Source organism: Entelurus aequoreus, linkage group LG22 (assembly GCF_033978785.1).
Source record: "Entelurus aequoreus isolate RoL-2023_Sb linkage group LG22, RoL_Eaeq_v1.1, whole genome shotgun sequence".
Lineage (NCBI taxonomy): Eukaryota > Metazoa > Chordata > Actinopteri > Syngnathiformes > Syngnathidae > Entelurus > Entelurus aequoreus.
Window position 1 is genome coordinate 43,198,192 of NC_084752.1, and position 20,423 is coordinate 43,218,614.

General features: G+C 34.1%; 1 protein-coding gene across 1 annotated transcript in view; it reads right to left on the reverse strand.

Moving 5' to 3' along the window:
- Positions 1-20,423, reverse strand: part of LOC133639441 (lipopolysaccharide-responsive and beige-like anchor protein) — a 71,653-nt gene that overhangs the window by 3,993 nt on the left and 47,237 nt on the right. The window contains exon 6 of the mRNA XM_062032731.1: positions 12,517-12,636. Within this exon, the coding sequence (XP_061888715.1) occupies positions 12,517-12,636 (120 nt within the window). The remainder of the gene's footprint in view (positions 1-12,516; positions 12,637-20,423) is intronic.

Sequence of the window (20,423 nt, forward strand, 5' to 3'; positions counted from 1 at the left end):
TCCTAATTTTTACTCATTAAATGTCACTATTTTACGGGAACCAAAAAAAATGGCAATATTGTGATAAAAGTCAGAATTTTATATGACAAATGTCATAACTTTGCATTAAAAAGTAATAATTTTACTATAAAATATTGCAATATTACAAAAACAGAAAAAGAATATGACATATTTTTCCTCATTTTATTTTAAGTTGACACATTGTGAGAAAAAGACTGATTTTAGTTCATTTATTTTTTACAAGAGAAACAAAAAAAATGGCAATATTGTGATACAAGTCAGAATTTTATATGACAAATGTCATCATTTTGCATTAAAAAGTAATAATTTTACATTAAAAAAAAAAATTTACAAGAAAATATTGCAATATTACAGAAACAGAAAGAATACGAGAAATTGTTACTAATAAAAAGTTGACACATTGTGAGAAAAAGACTGATTTTAGTTTAAAAAATTTTTTTTTCATATGTTGAAGGTTAGAAATACAACACACACACACTTGCACACACACACACACACACACACACACACACACACACACACACACACACACACACACACACACACACACACACACACACACACTTGTATGTGTTCCCTTATTGAGACCTCGGAATATTGCCTGCCTCTTTAGGGCCACCCTTTCTAGATATATAAAGATGTGTATTTACAACAGTAATAATATATACATGCTAGGCAAATATACAAAAACTTGTGAAAAATGATTTCGAATTTCACAAGAAAAATGTCGCAATTTCACAAGAAAAACATAGAATTTTGGCAGTATTACAACAAAAGTCGTATTTTTCCTCAACGCAAGTCAAAATTTTACAAGAAGAACTGAACATTTGGGCAATATGATGATAAAAGTTGGAATTTTACTGACTACAAGTCGCAATTTTACAAGAAAAGCTTACAACTTTAGAAAAAGAGTCATAATTTTACTCGACAAAAGTCACAATTTTATAAGAAAACTAATAATAATAAAAAATTTTACTTGGCAAAATTATGACAAAAGTCCTCATTTTTACTCATTAAATGTCACTATTTTACGAGAACCAAAAAAAATGGCAATATTGTGATAAAAGTCAGAATTTTATATGACAAATGTCATAACTTTGCATTAAAAAGTAATAATTTTACAATAAAATATTGCAATATTACAAAAACAGAAAGAATATGAGATATTTTTCGTCATTTTATTTTAAGTTCACACATTGTGAGAAAAAGACTGATTTTAGTTCATTTATTTTTTACAAGAGAAACAAAACAAAAAAAATGACAATATTGTGATAAAAGTCAGAATTTTATATGACAAATGTCATCATTTTGCATTAAAAAGTAATAATTTTACATAAAAAAGGTAATAATTTTACAAGAAAATATAGCAATATTACAGAAACAGAAATACTGACAAATTGTTCCTAATTTTATAAGAAAAATTATTTTTTTGTTTGTAATAGGTTTTTTAATCTTCCCTATTTACGTCTTTATTACAGTATGTCTCTATACACATATTTATTTATTTTTTTTAATTAATTTTGGCCAAAGGGGGCGAATTTCAATATCTTACACACACTTATTTCATATGTTGACCAGAGGGGGAGCACTTTTAGAACCGACACAGTTTTGTTTTTGGGACCACCCTCATTTTGATAGATTTCACCACCAGGGAGCAAATGAGACATTGTCTATTAGATGCAATGTTATTGGGACCATGATTTATGTCATCACTTGTTCACACCTCCTCATATGGAAGATACTTTTCCTTCTTCGTGTCCCAAGAAGGGTAGAAATACAAGAACACACACACACACACACACTCTTGTATGTGCTACCTTCTTGAGACCTCTGAATATTTCCTGCCTCTTTAGGACCACCCTTTCTAGATATATAAAGATGTGCATTTACAACATTAATAATATATACATGCTATGCAAATATACAAAATTTGTTGTGAAAAATTAGTTGGAATTTCACCAGAAAAAGGTCACAATTTCACACAAAAATTTTGAATTTTGGCAGTATTATAATAAAAGTCGTATTTTTACTCAATGCAAGTCAAAATTTGACAAGAAAAACTGAACATTTGGGCAATATTTTGATAAAAGTTGGAATTTTACTGAATACAAGTCGCAATTTTACAAGAAAAGCTTAACATTTTGGCAACTTTATGAAAAGAGTCGTAATTTTACTCAACAAAAGTCACAATCTTATAAGAAAACTAATAATAATCGAAATTTTTAATTGGCAAAATTATGAAAAGTCCTCATTTTTACTCAAAAAATTTCACTATTTTACAAGAGAAACAAAAAAAATGGCAATATTGTGATACAAGTCAGAATTTTATATGACAAATGTCATAACTTTGCATTAAAAAGTAATAATTTTACAATAAAATATTGCAATATTACAAAAACAGAAAGAATATGAGATATTTTTCCTAATTCTATTTTAAGTTGACACATTGTGAGAAAAAAACTGATTTTAGTTAATTTATTTTTTACAAGAGAAACAAAAAAATTGCAATATTGTGATAAAAGTGAGAATTTTATATGACAAATGTCATCATTTTGCATTAAAAAGTAATAATTATACATTAAAAAAAAAAAATTTTTTACAAGAAAATATTGCAATATTACAGAAACAGAAAGAATACGAGAAATTGTTACTAATAAAAAGTTGAGACATTGTGAGAAAAAGACTGATTTTAGTTAAAAAAATATTTTTTTTTTCATATGTTGAAGGTTAGAAATACAACACACACACACACACACACACACACACACACACACACACACACACACACACACACACACACACACACTGTTGTGTGTGTGTGTGTGTGTCTATTTTACAAGAGAAACAAAAAATGGCAATATTGCGATAAAGGTCAGAATTTTATATGACAAATGTCAGCATTTTGCATTAAAAAGTAATAATTATACATTAAAAAAGTCATAATTTTACAAGAAAATATTGCAATATTACAGAAACAGAAAGAATATGAGAAATTGTTCCTAATTTTATAAGAAAAAAGTTGACACATTGTGAGAAAAAGACTGATTTTACACACACACACACACACACACACACACACACACACACACACACACACACACACACACACACACACACACACACACACACACACACACACACACACACACACACACACACACACACACACACACACACACACACACACACAGACAGACAGACACACTCTTGTATGTGCTACCTTCTTGAGACCTCTGAATATTGCCTGCCTCTTTAGAACCACCCTTTCTAGATATATAAAGATGTGCATTTACAACATTAATAATATATACATGCTATGCAAATATACAAACATTTGTTGTGAAGAATGAGTTGGAATTTCACCAGAAAAACTTAGAATTTTGGCAGTATTACAATAAAAGTTGTATTTTTACTCAACGCAAGTCAAAATTTGACAAGAAAAACTGAACATTTGGGCAATATTTTGATAAAAGTTGGAATTTTACTGAATACAAGTTGCAATTTTACAAGAAAAGCTTAACATTTTGGCAATTTTATGAATAGAGTCGTAATTTTACTCAACAAAAGTCACAATTTTATAAGAAAACTAATAATAATCGAAATTTTTACTTGGCAAAATTATGACAAAAGTCCTGTTTTACTCAAAAAATTTCACTATTTTACAAGAGAAACAAAAAAAATGGCTATTGTGATACAAGTCAGAATTTGATATGACAAATGTCATCATTTTGCATTAAAAAGCAATAATTTTACATTAAAAAACTAATAATTTTACAAGAAAATATTGCAATATTACAAAAACAGAAAGAATATGAGATATTTTTCCTAATTCTATTTTAGGTTGACACATTGTGAGAAAAAGACTGATTTTAGTTAATCTATTTTTTATTTAATTTTTTGGTTTGTAATTGGTTTTTAATCTTCCTTATTTACGTCTTTATTACAGTATGTCTCTATGCACATATTTTTTTAAATACATTTTGGCCAAAGGGGGAGAATTTCAATATCTTACACACACTTGTTATTTCATATGTTGACCAGAGGGGGAGCACTTTTAGAACCGACACAGTTTTGTTTTTGGGACCACCCTCATGTTGATACATTTCACCACCAGGGAGCAAATGAGACATTGTCTATTAGATGCAATGTTATTGGGACCATGATTTATGTCATCACTTGTTCACACCTCCTCATATGGAAGATACTTTTCCTTCTGCATGTCTCAAGAAGGGTAGAAATACAAGAACACACACACGCACACACACACGCACACACACACACACACACACACACACACACACACACCCACACACACACACACACACACTCTTGTATGTGTTACCTTCTTGAGAACTCTGAATATTGCCTGCTTCTTTAGTACCAGCCTTTCTAGATATATAAAGATGTGTATTTACAACATTAATAATATATACATACTATGTAAATATAAAAAAAAACTTAAAAAAAAGGTCACAATTTCACAAGAAAAACTTAGAATTTTGGCAGTATTACAATAAAAGTCGTATTTTTACTCAACGCAAGTCAAAATTTTACAAGAAAAACTGAACATTTGGGCAATATTATAGGTTGGAATTTTACAAGAAAAGCTTAAAATTTTGGCAATTTTAAAAAAACAGTTGTAATTTTACTCAACAAAAGTCACAACTTTATAAGAAAACTAATAATAATCGAAATTTTTACTTGGCAAAATTATGACAAAAAGTCTTCATTTTTATTCCAAAAATTTCACTATTTTACAAGAGAAAGAAAAAAATTGCAATATTGTGATAAAAGTCAGAATTCTATATGACAAATGTCAGCATTTTGCATTAAAAAGTAATAATTTTACATTAAAAAAGTAATTATTTTACAAGAAAATATTGCAATATTACAAAAACAGAAAGAATATGAGATATTTTTCCTAATTCTATTTTAAGTTGACACATTGTGAGAAAAAGACTGATTTTAGTTTAAAATTATTATTTTTTTCATATGTTGAAGGTTAGAAATACAACACGCACACACACACACACACACACACACACACACACACACACACACACACACACACACACACACACACACACTCTTGTGTGTGTGTCTATTTTACAAGAGAAACAAAAAAATGGCAATATTGCGATACAAGTCAGAATTTTATATGACAAATGTCATCATTTTGCATTAAAAATGAATAATTTTACATTAAAAAAGTAATAACTTTACAAGAAAATATTGCAATATTACAGAAACGGAAAGAATATGAGAAATTATTCCTAATTTTATAAGAAAAAAGTTGACACATTGTGGAAAAAAAGACTAATTTTAGTTCATTTATTTTTAATTTAATTTTTTGGTTTGTAATTGGTTTTTAATCTTCCTTATTTACGTCGTTATTACAGTATGTCTCTATGCACATATTTTTTAAAGACATTTTGGCCAAAGGGGGAGAATTTCAATATCTTACACACACTTGTTATTTCATATGTTGGCCAGAGGGGGAGCACTTTTAGAACCGACACAGTTTTGTTTTTGGGACCACCCGCATTTCACCACCAGGGAGCAAATGAGACATTGTCTATTAGATGCAATGTTATTGGGACCATGATTTATGTCAGGGGTCAGCAACCTTTTTGAAAGCAAGAGCTACTTCTTGGGTACTGATTAATGCGAAGGGCTACCAGTTTGATACACACTTAAATAAATTGCCAGAAATAGCCAATTTGCTCAATTTACCTTTAACTCTATGTTATTATTAATAATTAATGATATTTACACTTAATTGGATGGTTTAAAAGAGGAGAAAACACGAAAAAAATGACAATTCAATTTTGAAACATAGTTTATCTTCAATTTCGACTCTTTAAAATTCAAAATTCAACCGAAAAAAAGAAGAGAAAAACTTAAAAAAAGAATTTATGGAACATCATTAGTCATTTTTCCTGATTAAGATTAATTTTAGAATTTTGATGACATGTTTTAAATAGGTTGAAATCCAATCTACACTTTGTTAGAATATATAACAAATTGGACCAAGCTATATTTCTAACAAAGACAAATCATTATTTCTTCTAGAATTTCCAGAACAAAATTTTTAAAAGAAATTCAAAAGACTTTGAAATAAGATTTAAATTTGATTCTACAGATTTTCTAGATTTGACAGAATAATTGTTTTGAATTTTAATCATAATAAGTTTGAAGAAATATTTCACAAATATTCTTCGTCGAAAAAGACAAGCTAAAATGAAGAATTAAATTAAAATGTATTTATTATTCTTTACAATAAAAAATAAAAAATACTTGGAACATTGATTTAAATTGTCAGGAAAGAAGAGGAAGGAATTTAAAAGGTAAAAAGGTATATGTGTTTAAAAATCCTAAAATCATTTTTAAGGTTGTATTTTTTCTCTAAAATTGTCTTTCTGAAAGTTATAAGAAGCAAAGTAAAAAAAATTAATGAATTTAAACAAGTGAAGACCAAGTCTTTAAAATATTTTCTTGGATTTTCAAATTCTATTTGAGTTTTGTCTCTCTTAGAATTAAAAATGTCGAGCAAAGCGAGACCAGCTTGCTAGTAAATAAATAACATTTAAAAAAATAGAGGCAGCTCACTGGTAAGTGCTGCTATTTGAGCTATTTTTAGAACAGGCCAGCGGGCTACTCATCTGGTCCTTACGGGCGACCTGGTGCCCGCGGGCACCGCGTTGGTGACCCCTGCTCTATTAGATGCAATGTTATTGGGACCATGATTTATGTCATCACTTGTTCACACCTCCTCATATGGAAGATACGTTTCCTTCTTCATGTCTCAAGAAGGGTAGAAATACAAGCACACACACGCACACACACACACACACACACACACACACACACACACACACACACACACACACACACACACACACACACACACACACACACACACACACACGAGCAAAACCTTGAGGGCTTTGCTTGGCTACACAAACCCGCCTTGCATGCAGCATTATGTGCAGTGGCCCCTCTGCTGGTCCCGGTCAGAGGCCAGCCCCTCTGATCCCCAATCCTGTCCTGTCATGGGTCACTGGAGCGCTCCCTGGCTCGCCCCCACCCCCAAACCCCCACACCACCTTGCTACACTTCCACTGTTGCCGCTCCTAACCTCTCTGGGCTTCTCCGATGCCTCCGGGCTGAGGGTCGGGGTCAAGGGATTGGGGACCCGGGGGGGGGGGGTCAGGCTAGCGTCACCCAGGCTAGAGACTCATTGAATCTGGGTGTTGTAGTCTATTATCACCCCTTCTTTACAGAAAAAAAAACCAACACCGGGCCTTTTTGGCCTCTGGCGGGCTCTAATGCTAAAAGCTAAATGGTGTACTTAGCATACTAAATTGAAACGTCTCTTGGCTAATTCCCCTTTTGCTTACCAAATGAATGAGAGCGTCCAAGCGGGAAGAAGTCGACAGATTTGCCTGAAAAAATATGCAAAAAAAAAAGTGACGTGGTCCAGGTTTCCTCATTTGTTTTGATCTGGGTCCCCCGGTTTGATTCCCGTTGACGGGTCTAGACTGAGGCAGCAAACGAGGGCCTTTCGCAATCAACGCCATAACACGAGCCATATGTTTTATCGAGGGGGAGGGGGGGCTTGAGCGCAATCAAGTGTAACCCCCCCAGCCCCCTTACACTATCCGGTGACCTCGCGCCAAGAGACCTGAGCCAGAACCTTTGCTTTGACATAGAAAGTCTGACCGTAAATGTTTTAGGGGGGGGGGGGGGGGCAGCTAAACGTGTGCTAGCTCCGCATATGAGCACGACCCAGGCTTGTTTGAGGCTCCGCAGAATTCGGGGGCCCGGCTGGGAAAGGATTGGAGTCCAGGTTCTAAGCCGGCTGAATCGGAGACAGATGAGGATTAGTCGTACCGCTTTGATCGCAGGACCAGGAAGCTTTGCTTGCCAGTAGGACGCTGATTGGTAGTGACTGGGCATTACCATTACCAGTCTTTCCATTCAGGCTCTACCTCCACTCCGGGAATATTCAATTGGGGAGATCAGTGCTCACACGGAACCTCTGAAGGCGTACTGACCCTGAATATTAAACGACCTCTCTTTGGCCTTGATTGCCGGGTTTTGCTTAGTTAGTTGGCAAAAAGCACAAAAAGGTTAGGGACTGATTTTCATGGCACTTTGAGGAAATGTCCAAATTGGGATAAGGAACAAATGATTCCATTTTGGGGGGTGATCCGAGTCATTTCTTCAACATTATGTTACGTTTATGTTGCTAGACCCCACTTCTCTGATGGTATTTACAATTAGAAATACTTGAATAATCCTCTAGGGCAGACCTGGGCAAATTAAGGCCCGGGGGCCACATGCGGCCCCTTAAGCTTTTCAATCTGGCCCGCCGGACATTCCCAAATCATTTTTTAATATTCTTAAAATGTAAAGCAGGGGTCACCAACACGGTGCCCGCGGGCACCAGGTAGCCCGTAAGGACCAGATGAGTAGCCCGCCGGTCTGTTCTAAAAATAGCTCAAATAGCAGCACTTACCAGTGAGCTGCCTCGATTTTTTTAATTTTATTTATTTACTAACAAGCTGGTCTCGCTTTGCCCGACATTTTTAATTCTAAGAGAGACAAAACTCAAATAGAATTTGAAAATCCAAGAAAATATTTTAAAGACTTGGTCTTCACTTGTTTAAATAAATTCATTATTTTTTTACTTTGCTTCTTATAACTTTCAGAAAGACAATTTTAGAGAAAAAAATACAACCTTAAAAATGATTTTAGGATTTTTAAACACATATACCTTTTTACCTTTTAAATTCCTTCCTCTTCTTTCTTGACAATTTAAATCAATGTTCAAGTATTTTTTTTAATTTTATTGTAAAGAATAATAAATACATTTTAATTTAAATCTTCATTTTAGCTTCTGTTTTTTCGACGAAGAATATTTGTCAGAGATGTCCGATAATATCGGCCGATATATGCGTTAAAATGTAATATCAGAAATTATCGGTATCGTTTTTTTAATTATCGGTATCGTTTTTTTAATTTTTTTTTAATTTTTTATTAAATCAACATAAAAAACACAAGATACACTTACAATTAGTGCACCAACCCAAAAAACCTCCCTCCCCCATTTACACTCATTCACACAAAAGGGTTGTTTCTTTCTGTTATCAATATTCTGCTTCCTACATTATATATCAATATATATCAATACAGTCTGCAAGGGATACAGTCCGTAAGCACACATGATTGTGCGTGCTGCTGCTCCACTAATAGTACTAACCTTTAACAGTTAATTTTACTCATTTTCATTCATTACTAGTTTCTATGTAACTGTTTTTATATTGTTGTACTTTCTTTTTTATTCAAGAAAATGTTTTTAATTTATTTATCTTATATTACTAATTTTTTAAAAAAGTACCTTATCTTCACCATACCTGGTTGTCCAAATTAGGCATAATAATGTGTTAATTCCACGACGGCATATATCAGTATCGGTTGATATCGGTATCTGTAATTAAAGAGTTGGACAATATCGGAATATCGGCAAAAAGCCATTATCGGACATCCCTAATATTTGTGAAATATTTCTTCAAACTTATTATAATTAAAATTCAAAAAAATTATTCTGTCAAATCTAGAAAATCTGTAGAATGAAATTTAAATCTTATTTCAAAGTCTTTTGAATTTCTTTTAAAATTTTTGTTCTGGAAATTCTAGAAGAAATAATGATTTTTCTTTGTTAGAAATATAGCTTGGTCCAATTTGTTATATATTCTAACAAAGTGTAGATTGGATTTTTAACCTATTTAAAACATGTCATCAAAATTCTAAAATTAATCTTAATCAGGAAAAATGACTAATGATGTTCCATAAATTCTTTTTTTAAGTTTTTCTCTTCTTTTTTTCGGTTGAATTTTGAATTTCAAAGAGTCGAAATGGAAGATAAACTATGTTTCAAAATTGAATTGTCATTTTTTTTCGTGTTTTCTCCTCTTTTAAACCGTTCAATTAAGTGTAAATATCATTAATTATTAATAATAACATAGAGTTAAAGGTAAATTGAGCAAATTGGCTATTTCTGGCAATTTATTTAAGTGTGTATCAAACTGGTAGCCCTTCGCATTAATCACTACCCAAGAAGTAGCTCTTGGTTTCAAAAAGGTTGGTGACCCCTGGTGTAAAGTGTAGCTGCCATTATGATGTGCAGTCATGTTTTCTAATGACCGGAAGTCTTCAACTATACTAAGTCTTTCTATGGTTGGAATCTGCGCTTTTGCATGATATTTTAGTGACTAGTGTTGTCCTGATACCAATATGAATATTGCCTGCCTCTTTAGGACCAGCCTTTCTAGATATATAAAGATGTGTATTTACAACATTAATAATATATACATGCTATGCAAATATACACAAATTTGTTGTGAAAAATGAGTTGGAATTTCACAAGAAAAACTTAGAATTTTGTCAGTATTACAATAAAAGTTGTATTTTTACTCAACGCAAGTCAAAATTTGACCAGAAAAACTGAACATTTGGGCAATATTATGATAAAAGTTGGAATTTTACTGAATACAAGTTGCAATTTTACAAGAAAAGCTTAGCATTTTGGCAACTTTATGAAAAGAGTCGTCATTTTACTCAACAAAAGTCACAGTTTTATAAGAAAACTAATAATAATCGAAATTTTTACTTGGCAAAATTATGACAAAAAGTCCTCGGTTTTACTCAAAAAATGTCACTATTTTACAAGAGAAAGAAAAAAAAATGGCAATATTGTGATACAAGTCAGAATTTTATGACAAATGTCATCATTTTGCTTTAAAAAGTAATAATTTTACATTAAAAAAGTAATAATTTTACAAGAAAATATTGCAATATTACAAAAACAGAAAGAATATGAGATATTTTTCCTAATTCTATTTTAGGTTGACACACTGAGAAAAAGAATGATTTTAGTTAATCTATTTTTTATTTAATTTTTTGGTTTGTAATTGGTTTTTAATCTTCCTTATTTACGTCTTTATTACAGTATGTCTCTATGCACATATTTTTTTTAATACATTTTGGCCAAAGGGGGCGAATTTCAATATCTTACACACACTTGTTAAATTTTAATTTAATTCTTCATTTTAGCTTCTGTTTTTTCGACGAGGAATATTTGTGAAATATTTCTTCAAACTTATTATGATTAAAATTCAAATTCTGGCAAATCTAGAAAATCTGTAGAATCAAATTTAAATCTTATTTCAAAGTCTTTTGAATTTCTTTTCAAATTTTTGTTCTGGAAATTCTGGAAGAAATAATGATTTGTCTTTGTTAGAAATATAGCTTGGTCCAATTTGTTATATATTCTAACAAAGTCTAGATTGGATTTTTAACCTATTTAAAACATGTCATCAAAATTCTAAAATTAATCTTAATCAGGAAAAATGACTAATGATGTTCCATAAATTCTTTTTTTAAGTTTTTCTCTTCTTTTTTTCGGTTGAATTTTGAATTTTAAAGAGTCGAAATTGAAGATAAACTACGTTTCAAAAGTGAATTGTCTTTTTTTTCCGTGTTTTCTCCTCTTTTAAACCGTTCAATTAAGTGTAAATATTTTATTTGTGTAAATATATTATTTCGATACATTTCGGGACTTTTCTAAATAAAGGGGACTAGAAAAAATTGCATTATTGGCTTTATTTTAACAAAAAATCTTAAAGGTGCGGCGGACCGGTACTTTTCGGAGGCGGTATGGTACCGAATATGATTCATTAGTATCGCGGTACTATACTAATACCCGTATACCGTACAACCCTACTAGTTACTATGGTAATCTACGTCACAGCAGCTCAGACGAGGCACCAAGCAGTGTGGGTGTGGCTTGATTGTAAAATATGTCGATTGAGAGGGGGTGTGACGTTCATATGTTCTCAATATTCAGGGTTTTATCGTTCATAGAAAAATGTAAAATTCCATTCCGTTTTTAAGGCGGTCTGTCACAACATTTGTAGCATTCAATCAGACTTTATTGTGAGGTTTTGTATTAGTTTTCCTACAAAATAGCCCCCAGACATTTTTTTTCTCTAAATTTGGCCCCCGACTCAAAATAATTGCCCAGGCCTGCTGTAGGGGAAATTAAGATTTACAGCACAATTTATGGCCCCGTGTACACCGACACCAATTCTGATATTTTTTTGCCCTCAAGTGACACAGATAGTCTGAACCAGTCTAGTCCCCTCCCCCCCCACCACATCCCACCTACCCGCATTGTAAATAATCAAATGTATATACTTGTTCTTATGCTCTCTGAGCTCACTATGTTCACCGCTCGCTGTACATACCCTACCAAGTCAGACCTACACTGTTTCAATGTCCATTTCTCCGATGATATAATTGTTGATGACTGAAATACGTCGATAGCAACCTAACCTAACCTAACCCAACCTAACCTAATGCAACGACCAAGACCGTGGTTCTGAGCGTCAGACTTGGTACGTTTCTTTACCGCAAGACGTTGGACTGTACCTTGACATCAGACGTGTCTCTCTGACAGTTCCTCCAGGCTCGAGACACGGAAGAGAAGGTGCGATCGGCGTGGTCGAACTTCCCTCCTTGGAAGTTGAGGAAGAACGTTGTGAAGGGTTCCTGCGGATTGCAAAAAAAATGTGTTGTCTGATTCTGATCAACTGAATTGTTCTCTGGGCCTCATTTCAAGACCGCTAAAGACCTCCCTTCACTATAATTCCTGTTTTTTTCAAGTTGCTGCAAAGGTCTTCGCATTGCAATTAGTTGCAAAACTGTTGAAGTCTCTCCCAATTTGGAACTGACCTCAAGGGCCATGCTGGTTTCATTCCTGAGCTGGATTTGGCCTGTGGGGTCGCCAGTCAAAATAGGCCTGCTGTCTAGTCAATTAACCTCGGAAAGAAAATGTCCAAAAAACAAAAATAACCACTCGTGTCTCTAAAGAGTATTGTGTCAAAACCAGCTGTGGCTGTAGGCAACCTCCTGGTGTATTTCTTTATGACCTCCACAAGATGACAGTAACTGTAATTGTAAGTAGGCGCGAACAACTAGATGTGACCAATCTAAGACTAAGACTAGATGTGACCAATCTAAGACTAAGACTAGATGTGACTAATCTAAGACTAAGACTAGATGTGACCAATCTAAGACTAAGACTAGATGTGACCAATCTAAGTCTAAGACTAGATGTGACCAATCCAAGTCTAAGACTAGATCTGACCAATCTAAATCTAAGACTAGACATTACCAATCTAAGTCTAAGACTAGATGTGACCAATCTAAGTCTAAGACTAGATGTGACCAATCTAAGTCTAAGACTAGATATTACCAATCTAAGTCTAAGACTAGATGTGACCAATCTAAGTCTAAGACTAGATGTGACCGATCTAAGTCTAAGACTAGATGTGACCAATCTAAGTCTAAGACTAGATGTGACCAATCTAAGTCTAAGACTAGATGTGACCAATCTAAGTCTAAGACTAGATGTGACCAATCTAAGTCTAAGACTAGATGTGACCAATCTAAGTCTAAGACAAGATATTACCAATCTAAGTCTAAGACTAGATGTGATCAATCTAAGTCTAAGACTAGATGTGACCAATCTAAGTCTAAGACAAGATATTACCAATCTAAGTCTAAGACTAGATGTGATCAATCTAAGTCTAAGACTAGATGTGACCAATCTAAGTCTAAGACTAGATGTGACCAATCTAAGTCTAAGACTAGATGTGACCAATCTAAGTCTAAGACTAGATATTACCAATCTAAGTCTAAGACTAGATGTGACCAATCTAAGTCTAAGACTAGATGTGACCAATCTAAGTCCAAGACTAGATGTGACCAATCTAAGACTAAGACTAGATGTGACCAATCTAAGTCTAAGACTAGATGTGACCAATCTAAGTCTAAGACTAGATGTGACCAATCTAAGTCTAAGACAAGATATTACCAATCTAAGTCTAAGACTAGATGTGACCAATCTAAGTCTAAGACAAGATATTACCAATCTAAGTCTAAGACTAGATCTGACCAATCTAAGACTAAGACTAGATGTGACCAATCTAAGTCTAAGACTAGATGTGACCAATATAAGTCTAAGACTAGATCTGACCAATCTAAGTCTAAGATTAGATGTGACCAATCTAAGTCTAAGACTAGATGTGACCAATCTAAGTCTAAGACTAGATCTGACCAATCTAAGACTAAGACTAGATCTGACCAATCTAAGACTAAGACTAGATGTGACCAATCTAAGTCTAAGATTAGATGTGACCAATCTAAGTCTAAGACTAGATGTGACCAATCTAAGTCTAAGACTAGATGTGACCAATTTAAGACTAAGACTAGATATTACCAATCTAAGTCTAAGACTAGATGTGACCAATCTAAGTCTAAGACTAGATGTGACCAATTTAAGACTAAGACTAGATATTACCAATCTAAGTCTAAGACTAGATGTGACCAATCTAAGTCTAAGACTAGATGTGACCAATCCAAGTCTAAGACTAGATCTGACCAATCTAAATCTAAGACTAGATATTACCAATCTAAGTCTAAGACTAGATGTGACCAATCTAAGTCTAAGACTAGATGTGACCAATCTAAGTCTAAGACTAGATGTGACCAATCTAAGTCTAAGACTAGATGTGACCAATTTAAGACTAAGACTAGATATTACCAATCTAAGTCTAAGACTAGATGTGACCAATTTAAGTCCAAGACTAGATGTGACCAATCTAAGACTAAGACTAGATGTGACCAATCTAAGTCTAAGACTAGATGTGACCAATCTAAGTCTAAGACTAGATGTGACCAATCTAAGTCTAAGACAAGATATTACCAATCTAAGTCTAAGACTAGATGTGACCAATCTAAGTCTAAGACAAGATATTACCAATCTAAGTCTAAGACTAGATCTGACCAATCTAAGACTAAGACTAGATGTGACCAATCTAAGTCTAAGACTAGATGTGACCAATATAAGTCTAAGACTAGATCTGACCAATCTAAGTCTAAGATTAGATGTGACCAATCTAAGTCTAAGACTAGATGTGACCAATCTAAGTCTAAGACTAGATCTGACCAATCTAAGACTAAGACTAGATCTGACCAATCTAAGACTAAGACTAGATGTGACCAATCTAAGTCTAAGATTAGATGTGACCAATCTAAGTCTAAGACTAGATGTGACCAATCTAAGTCTAAGACTAGATGTGACCAATTTAAGACTAAGACTAGATATTACCAATCTAAGTCTAAGACTAGATGTGACCAATCTAAGTCTAAGACTAGATGTGACCAATTTAAGACTAAGACTAGATATTACCAATCTAAGTCTAAGACTAGATGTGACCAATCTAAGTCTAAGACTAGATGTGACCAATCCAAGTCTAAGACTAGATCTGACCAATCTAAATCTAAGACTAGATATTACCAATCTAAGTCTAAGACTAGATGTGACCAATCTAAGTCTAAGACTAGATGTGACCAATCTAAGTCTAAGACTAGATGTGACCAATCTAAGTCTAAGACTAGATGTGACCAATATAAGTCTAAGACTAGATCTGACCAATCTAAATCTAAGACTAGATATTACCAATCTAAGTCTAAGACTAGATCTGACCAATCTAAGTCTAAGACTAGATGTGACCAATCTAAGTCTAAGACAAGATATTACCAATCTAAGTCTAAGACTAGATCTGACCAATCTAAGTCTAAGACTAGATCTGACCAATCTAAGTCTAAGACTAGATGTGACCAATCCAAGTCTAAAACTAGATGTGACCAATCTAAGTCTAAGACTAGATGTGACCAATCTAAGTCTAAGACTAAATCTGACCCATCTAAGTCTAAGACTAGATGTGACCAATCTAAGTCTAAGACTAAATCTGACCCATCTAAGTCTAAGACTAGATGTGACCAATCTAAGTCTAAGACTAGATGTGACCAATCTAAGTCTAAGACTAGATGTGACCAATCTAAGTCTAAGACAAGATATTACCAATCTAAGTCTAAGACTAGATGTGACCAATCTAAGTCTAAGACTAGATGTGACCAATCTAAGTCCAAGACTAGATCTGACCAATCTAAGTCTAAGACTAGATGTGACAAATCTAAGTCTAAGACTAGATGTGACCAATCTAAATCTAAAACTATATCTGACCAATCTAAGTCTAAGACTAGATGTGACCAATCTAAGTCTAAGACTAGATGTGACCAATCTAAGTCTAAGACTAGATCTGACCCATCTAAGTCTAAGACTAGATGTGACCAATCTAAGTCTAAGACTAGATGTGACCAATCTAAGTCTAAGACTAGATGTGACCAATCTAAGTCTAAGACAAGATATTACCAATCCAAGTCTAAGACTAGATATGACCAATCTAAGTCTAAGACTAGATGTGACAAATCTAAGTCTAAGACTAGATGTGACCAATCCAAGTCTAAGACTAGATGTGACCAATCTAAGTCTAAGACTAGATGTGACCAATCTAAGTCTAAAACTATATCTGACCAATCTAAGTCTAAGACTAGATGTGACCAATCTAAGTCTAAGACTAGATCTGACCCATCTAAGTCTAAGACTAGATCTGACCCATCTAAGTCTAAGACTAGATCTGACCCATCTAAGTCTATGAGCATGAACTGATGAAGCCTACTGAGGTATTGGCACCAGTCGCTAGACTAGATCTGACCAATCTAATAATTCGAAGACTAGATCTGACCCATCTAAGTCTATGAGCATAAACTGATGAAACCTGCTGAGGTATTGGCACCAGTTGATGGATTAGATCTGACCAATCTAAGTCTAAGACTAGATTTGACCAATCTAAGTCTAAGACTACATCTGACTAGGGATGATACTCGAAACCGGTTTTCTCGGTTGTTCGATAAGAAAAGAACCCAGTCCTCGGACTCGAATCCCTTTTTGAGAACCGGTACCCGTTATCGAGACCACTATAGTAAAGAAAAAGAGTTGGTTCTTTATTCGAATCCCTCGGAACGAATCCCGTCCCGACCAGAAATGCTCCGTGTGACATCACAAGAAATGACGTCACGTAGCTCAGTCATTAGGCGCAGATAGCCAAAGCAGGAAAACAATGGACGGGAAAAAGCGCTCCAAGGTGTAATAAAGTTCAAAACAAAAGGTATAATCCAATGAATAACTTTACTGAGAGATTTGAGCAGGGTAAAACACATGACCAACACTTTTACCACCAACCGGAAACATAGCAACCAGGCTAGCAATGCACCTCCTTTACGGCAGCTGTCGCAACCTTCTTAAAACAACCGCAGCACATACATATATATACAACATATCTCTCTTTTTTAACTTTTGTTTTTCTTTCCTTGTAAACAAAACAAAATCACACTGTAGATGTGTTTTCTGTCTAATTATAAATAATGCAGACGAGGCGTGTTGGCTGAGTTCTTGACGTTTACTTTCACAGCGTGCTCATAACCTCATTCCTAGCTGCCGGGTGACGACACGCAACAACACTTTTCGGGGCTACCGCGCATGCTCGTCACTCCCGTTGCATGCTGGGTAGTGTAGTTGTTATATTCCCTAGCTCATAACATCTTTCCCCATATAAGGAAATAATGTTAACTCAATAAAGTGTATTTCTTTTTTTAGCTTTAACTTTTCATTTTTTAGCATTGTAACCACATTTGCAAACAACTTTTCTCTTCATAGAATGTTCTTTCAATAAAGAAATAAAGTGCAAAATTGTCAAAGCATCATAACAAACAGTTATGTTCCAATAGCAGCAGAAGTGCACTTTTTGGAGAGCTGTATTATTTTCAGTTTTGTGCCCAAGGGACTGATTTTATTTAACACTATATTATTATTTATACACCTATAGTGATCACAGAGACAGCTTGTTTTTGTGTTACTGTATATATTTGTTTTTATGAAAAATCCCACTTAATATACTTTGGGTAACAACAGTCAATATTTTTTTTTTTTTTTTTTTTTTTTTTTTTAGGGGGGTAACAGTCAATATTTATTTACTTATTAGATTAAATTGTTTTCTTATATAATAAAAGTGAGCTTTTGTTAAACCAAATATTGTGTGTTTTTTTCCATATACAACAACCTATCTGGACTCCATAAGAGAATCGATAAGGAATCGGTTCGATAAGAGGATTCGATAATAGGCTCGAACTCGATAATTTCTTATCAAACATCATCCCTAACATCTGACTAATATAAGTTTAAGACTAGATCCAAACCAATCTAAGACTAGATGTGACCAATCTGAGACTAAGACGAGATATTAACAATCTAAGTCTAAGACTAGATGTGACCAATCTAAGTCTAAAACTAGATCTGACCAATCTAAATCTATGAGCATAAACTGATGAAGCCTACTGAGGTATTGGCACCGGTTGCTGGATTAGATCTGACCAATCTAGGTCTAAAACTAGATTTGACCAATCTAAGTCTAAGACTACATCTGACTAATATAAGTTTAAGACTAGATCTGACCAATCTAAGTCGTGTTCCCAGCATGCTTATAGGCAAGGTCACTCAACATCTACTGCTTTAGCTCAGCTGACTGATGACTGGCTGTCACAAATGGATGTCAAGAAGAAGGTTGGTACTGTCCTGATTGACTTTAGTGCGGCATTCCATGTCATAGATCACAACATAATGATCTCCAAACTGAGAAAATATGGTTTTAATAGTATGTCACTTTCTTGGATGTTGAGCTATCTATCAGGAAGATCACAGAGAGTGTGTTTTAATGGTAGCCTATCCGAACGCAAGTACAATTACTGCGGCGTGCCTCAAGGAAGCTGCTTAGGTCCTTTACTTTTTATTATTTTTACTAATGATCTTCCCTGTGTTACAACAAACACCAATATGGTTATGTATGCAGATGACACAACTCTGTACAGTACTGCCTCTACCTTAAATGACCTACAAAATAACTTAAATCAGGACCTGGAGAGAGTGTCACGCTGGGTAAATGATAGTAAACTTGTTGTGAATATTGACAAAACAAAAAGCATTCTTTTTGGATCCAGGCATATGCTTGTTGATGACCCACAGCTTCATATTTCAATGTCAAACATATCTATTGAGCAGGTCAAAAAAGCAAAACTGCTTGGTGTGCTATTAGACAGTCAACTGTCATGGTCCGATCATATTGATGGTATTTCAATGACAATGGGAAGAAGTTTAGCCATGGTCAGGAAGTGCTCCACCTTCTTGACATCCTCAACAATGGCTCAAGTCATACAGTCCTTAGTTTTCTGTCATCTTCATTACTGTCCTATAATATGGTCCGCTACGACTAAGTCTGACCTGAACAAACTGCAATTTGTACAGAACAGAGCGGCTAGACTGGTACTTAAATGTTCTTTGCGCACTAATATTTCATTTATGCATTCACGCCTGTCCTGGTTGTCTGTTGAACAAAAGATGCATTGTAGTCTCCTTATGTTCTTTAGAACTATCATTTTAGATCAACCACCAGATTACTTTTACAAACCGTTTTTAAAACCAACTAACACACATATTCATGACACTAGGAATGCCAGCAATGGCTATTTGACACTTCCTGCTCCCAGGACCAATCCCGTCAAACATACAGTCATGTATAGATGTACATCATTCTGGAATGGGTTGCCATCTCACATTAATCTCTCACAAAGTAAATTGTCATTCAAGACAGCTTTGAAGATACACTTATTGCAGCTGCCCACATGACGTGAATTTTTAATACTGGTTTTAACTAGCTTTTTATCTTATGTTGTATTTTTCCATTGTACAATGTCTGGTAATGCATGTATTCTTTGTATTTTAATTTTGTATGCTCCTATATGGACCCCAGGAAGACAAGCAGTCGCCTTGGCGTCAGTTAATGGGGATCCATTCAATAAACAATAAACAATAAGTCTAAGACTAGATGTGACTAATATAAGTTTAAGACTAGATCTGACCCATCTAAGTCTAAGATTAGATGTGACCAATCTAAGTCTAAGACTAGATCTGACCCATCTAAGTCTAGGAGACCCCGAGAGTAACAAGCGCTTGCCTTGTTGCCTTTCCATTAAGAACAATAAATTAGTTTTTAGTATAAGTTTGCTGGTTTCAAGAAATGTAATGCCGAGCGCATATCATTATGTCAAGATAATGGCACTAGCATTTACTTCATTTAACAATATTTTTCAACATATTGAGCAAAAAGGTCTCTTTTTTTTTTTCTACCAAGAAAAGTGCACTTGTTATTAGTGAGAATACAGTGTTTCCCATAAACTGCCAAGATACCTGTGGCTGTGGGGGCGTGGCTATGGGCGTGGTCACCATGACATCATCGAGTCATTTGCATAATTTACTACAATGATATGATTTTCCCTAAAAAGGCTCAAAAAATGTATACTTACTAATTAATAATAAC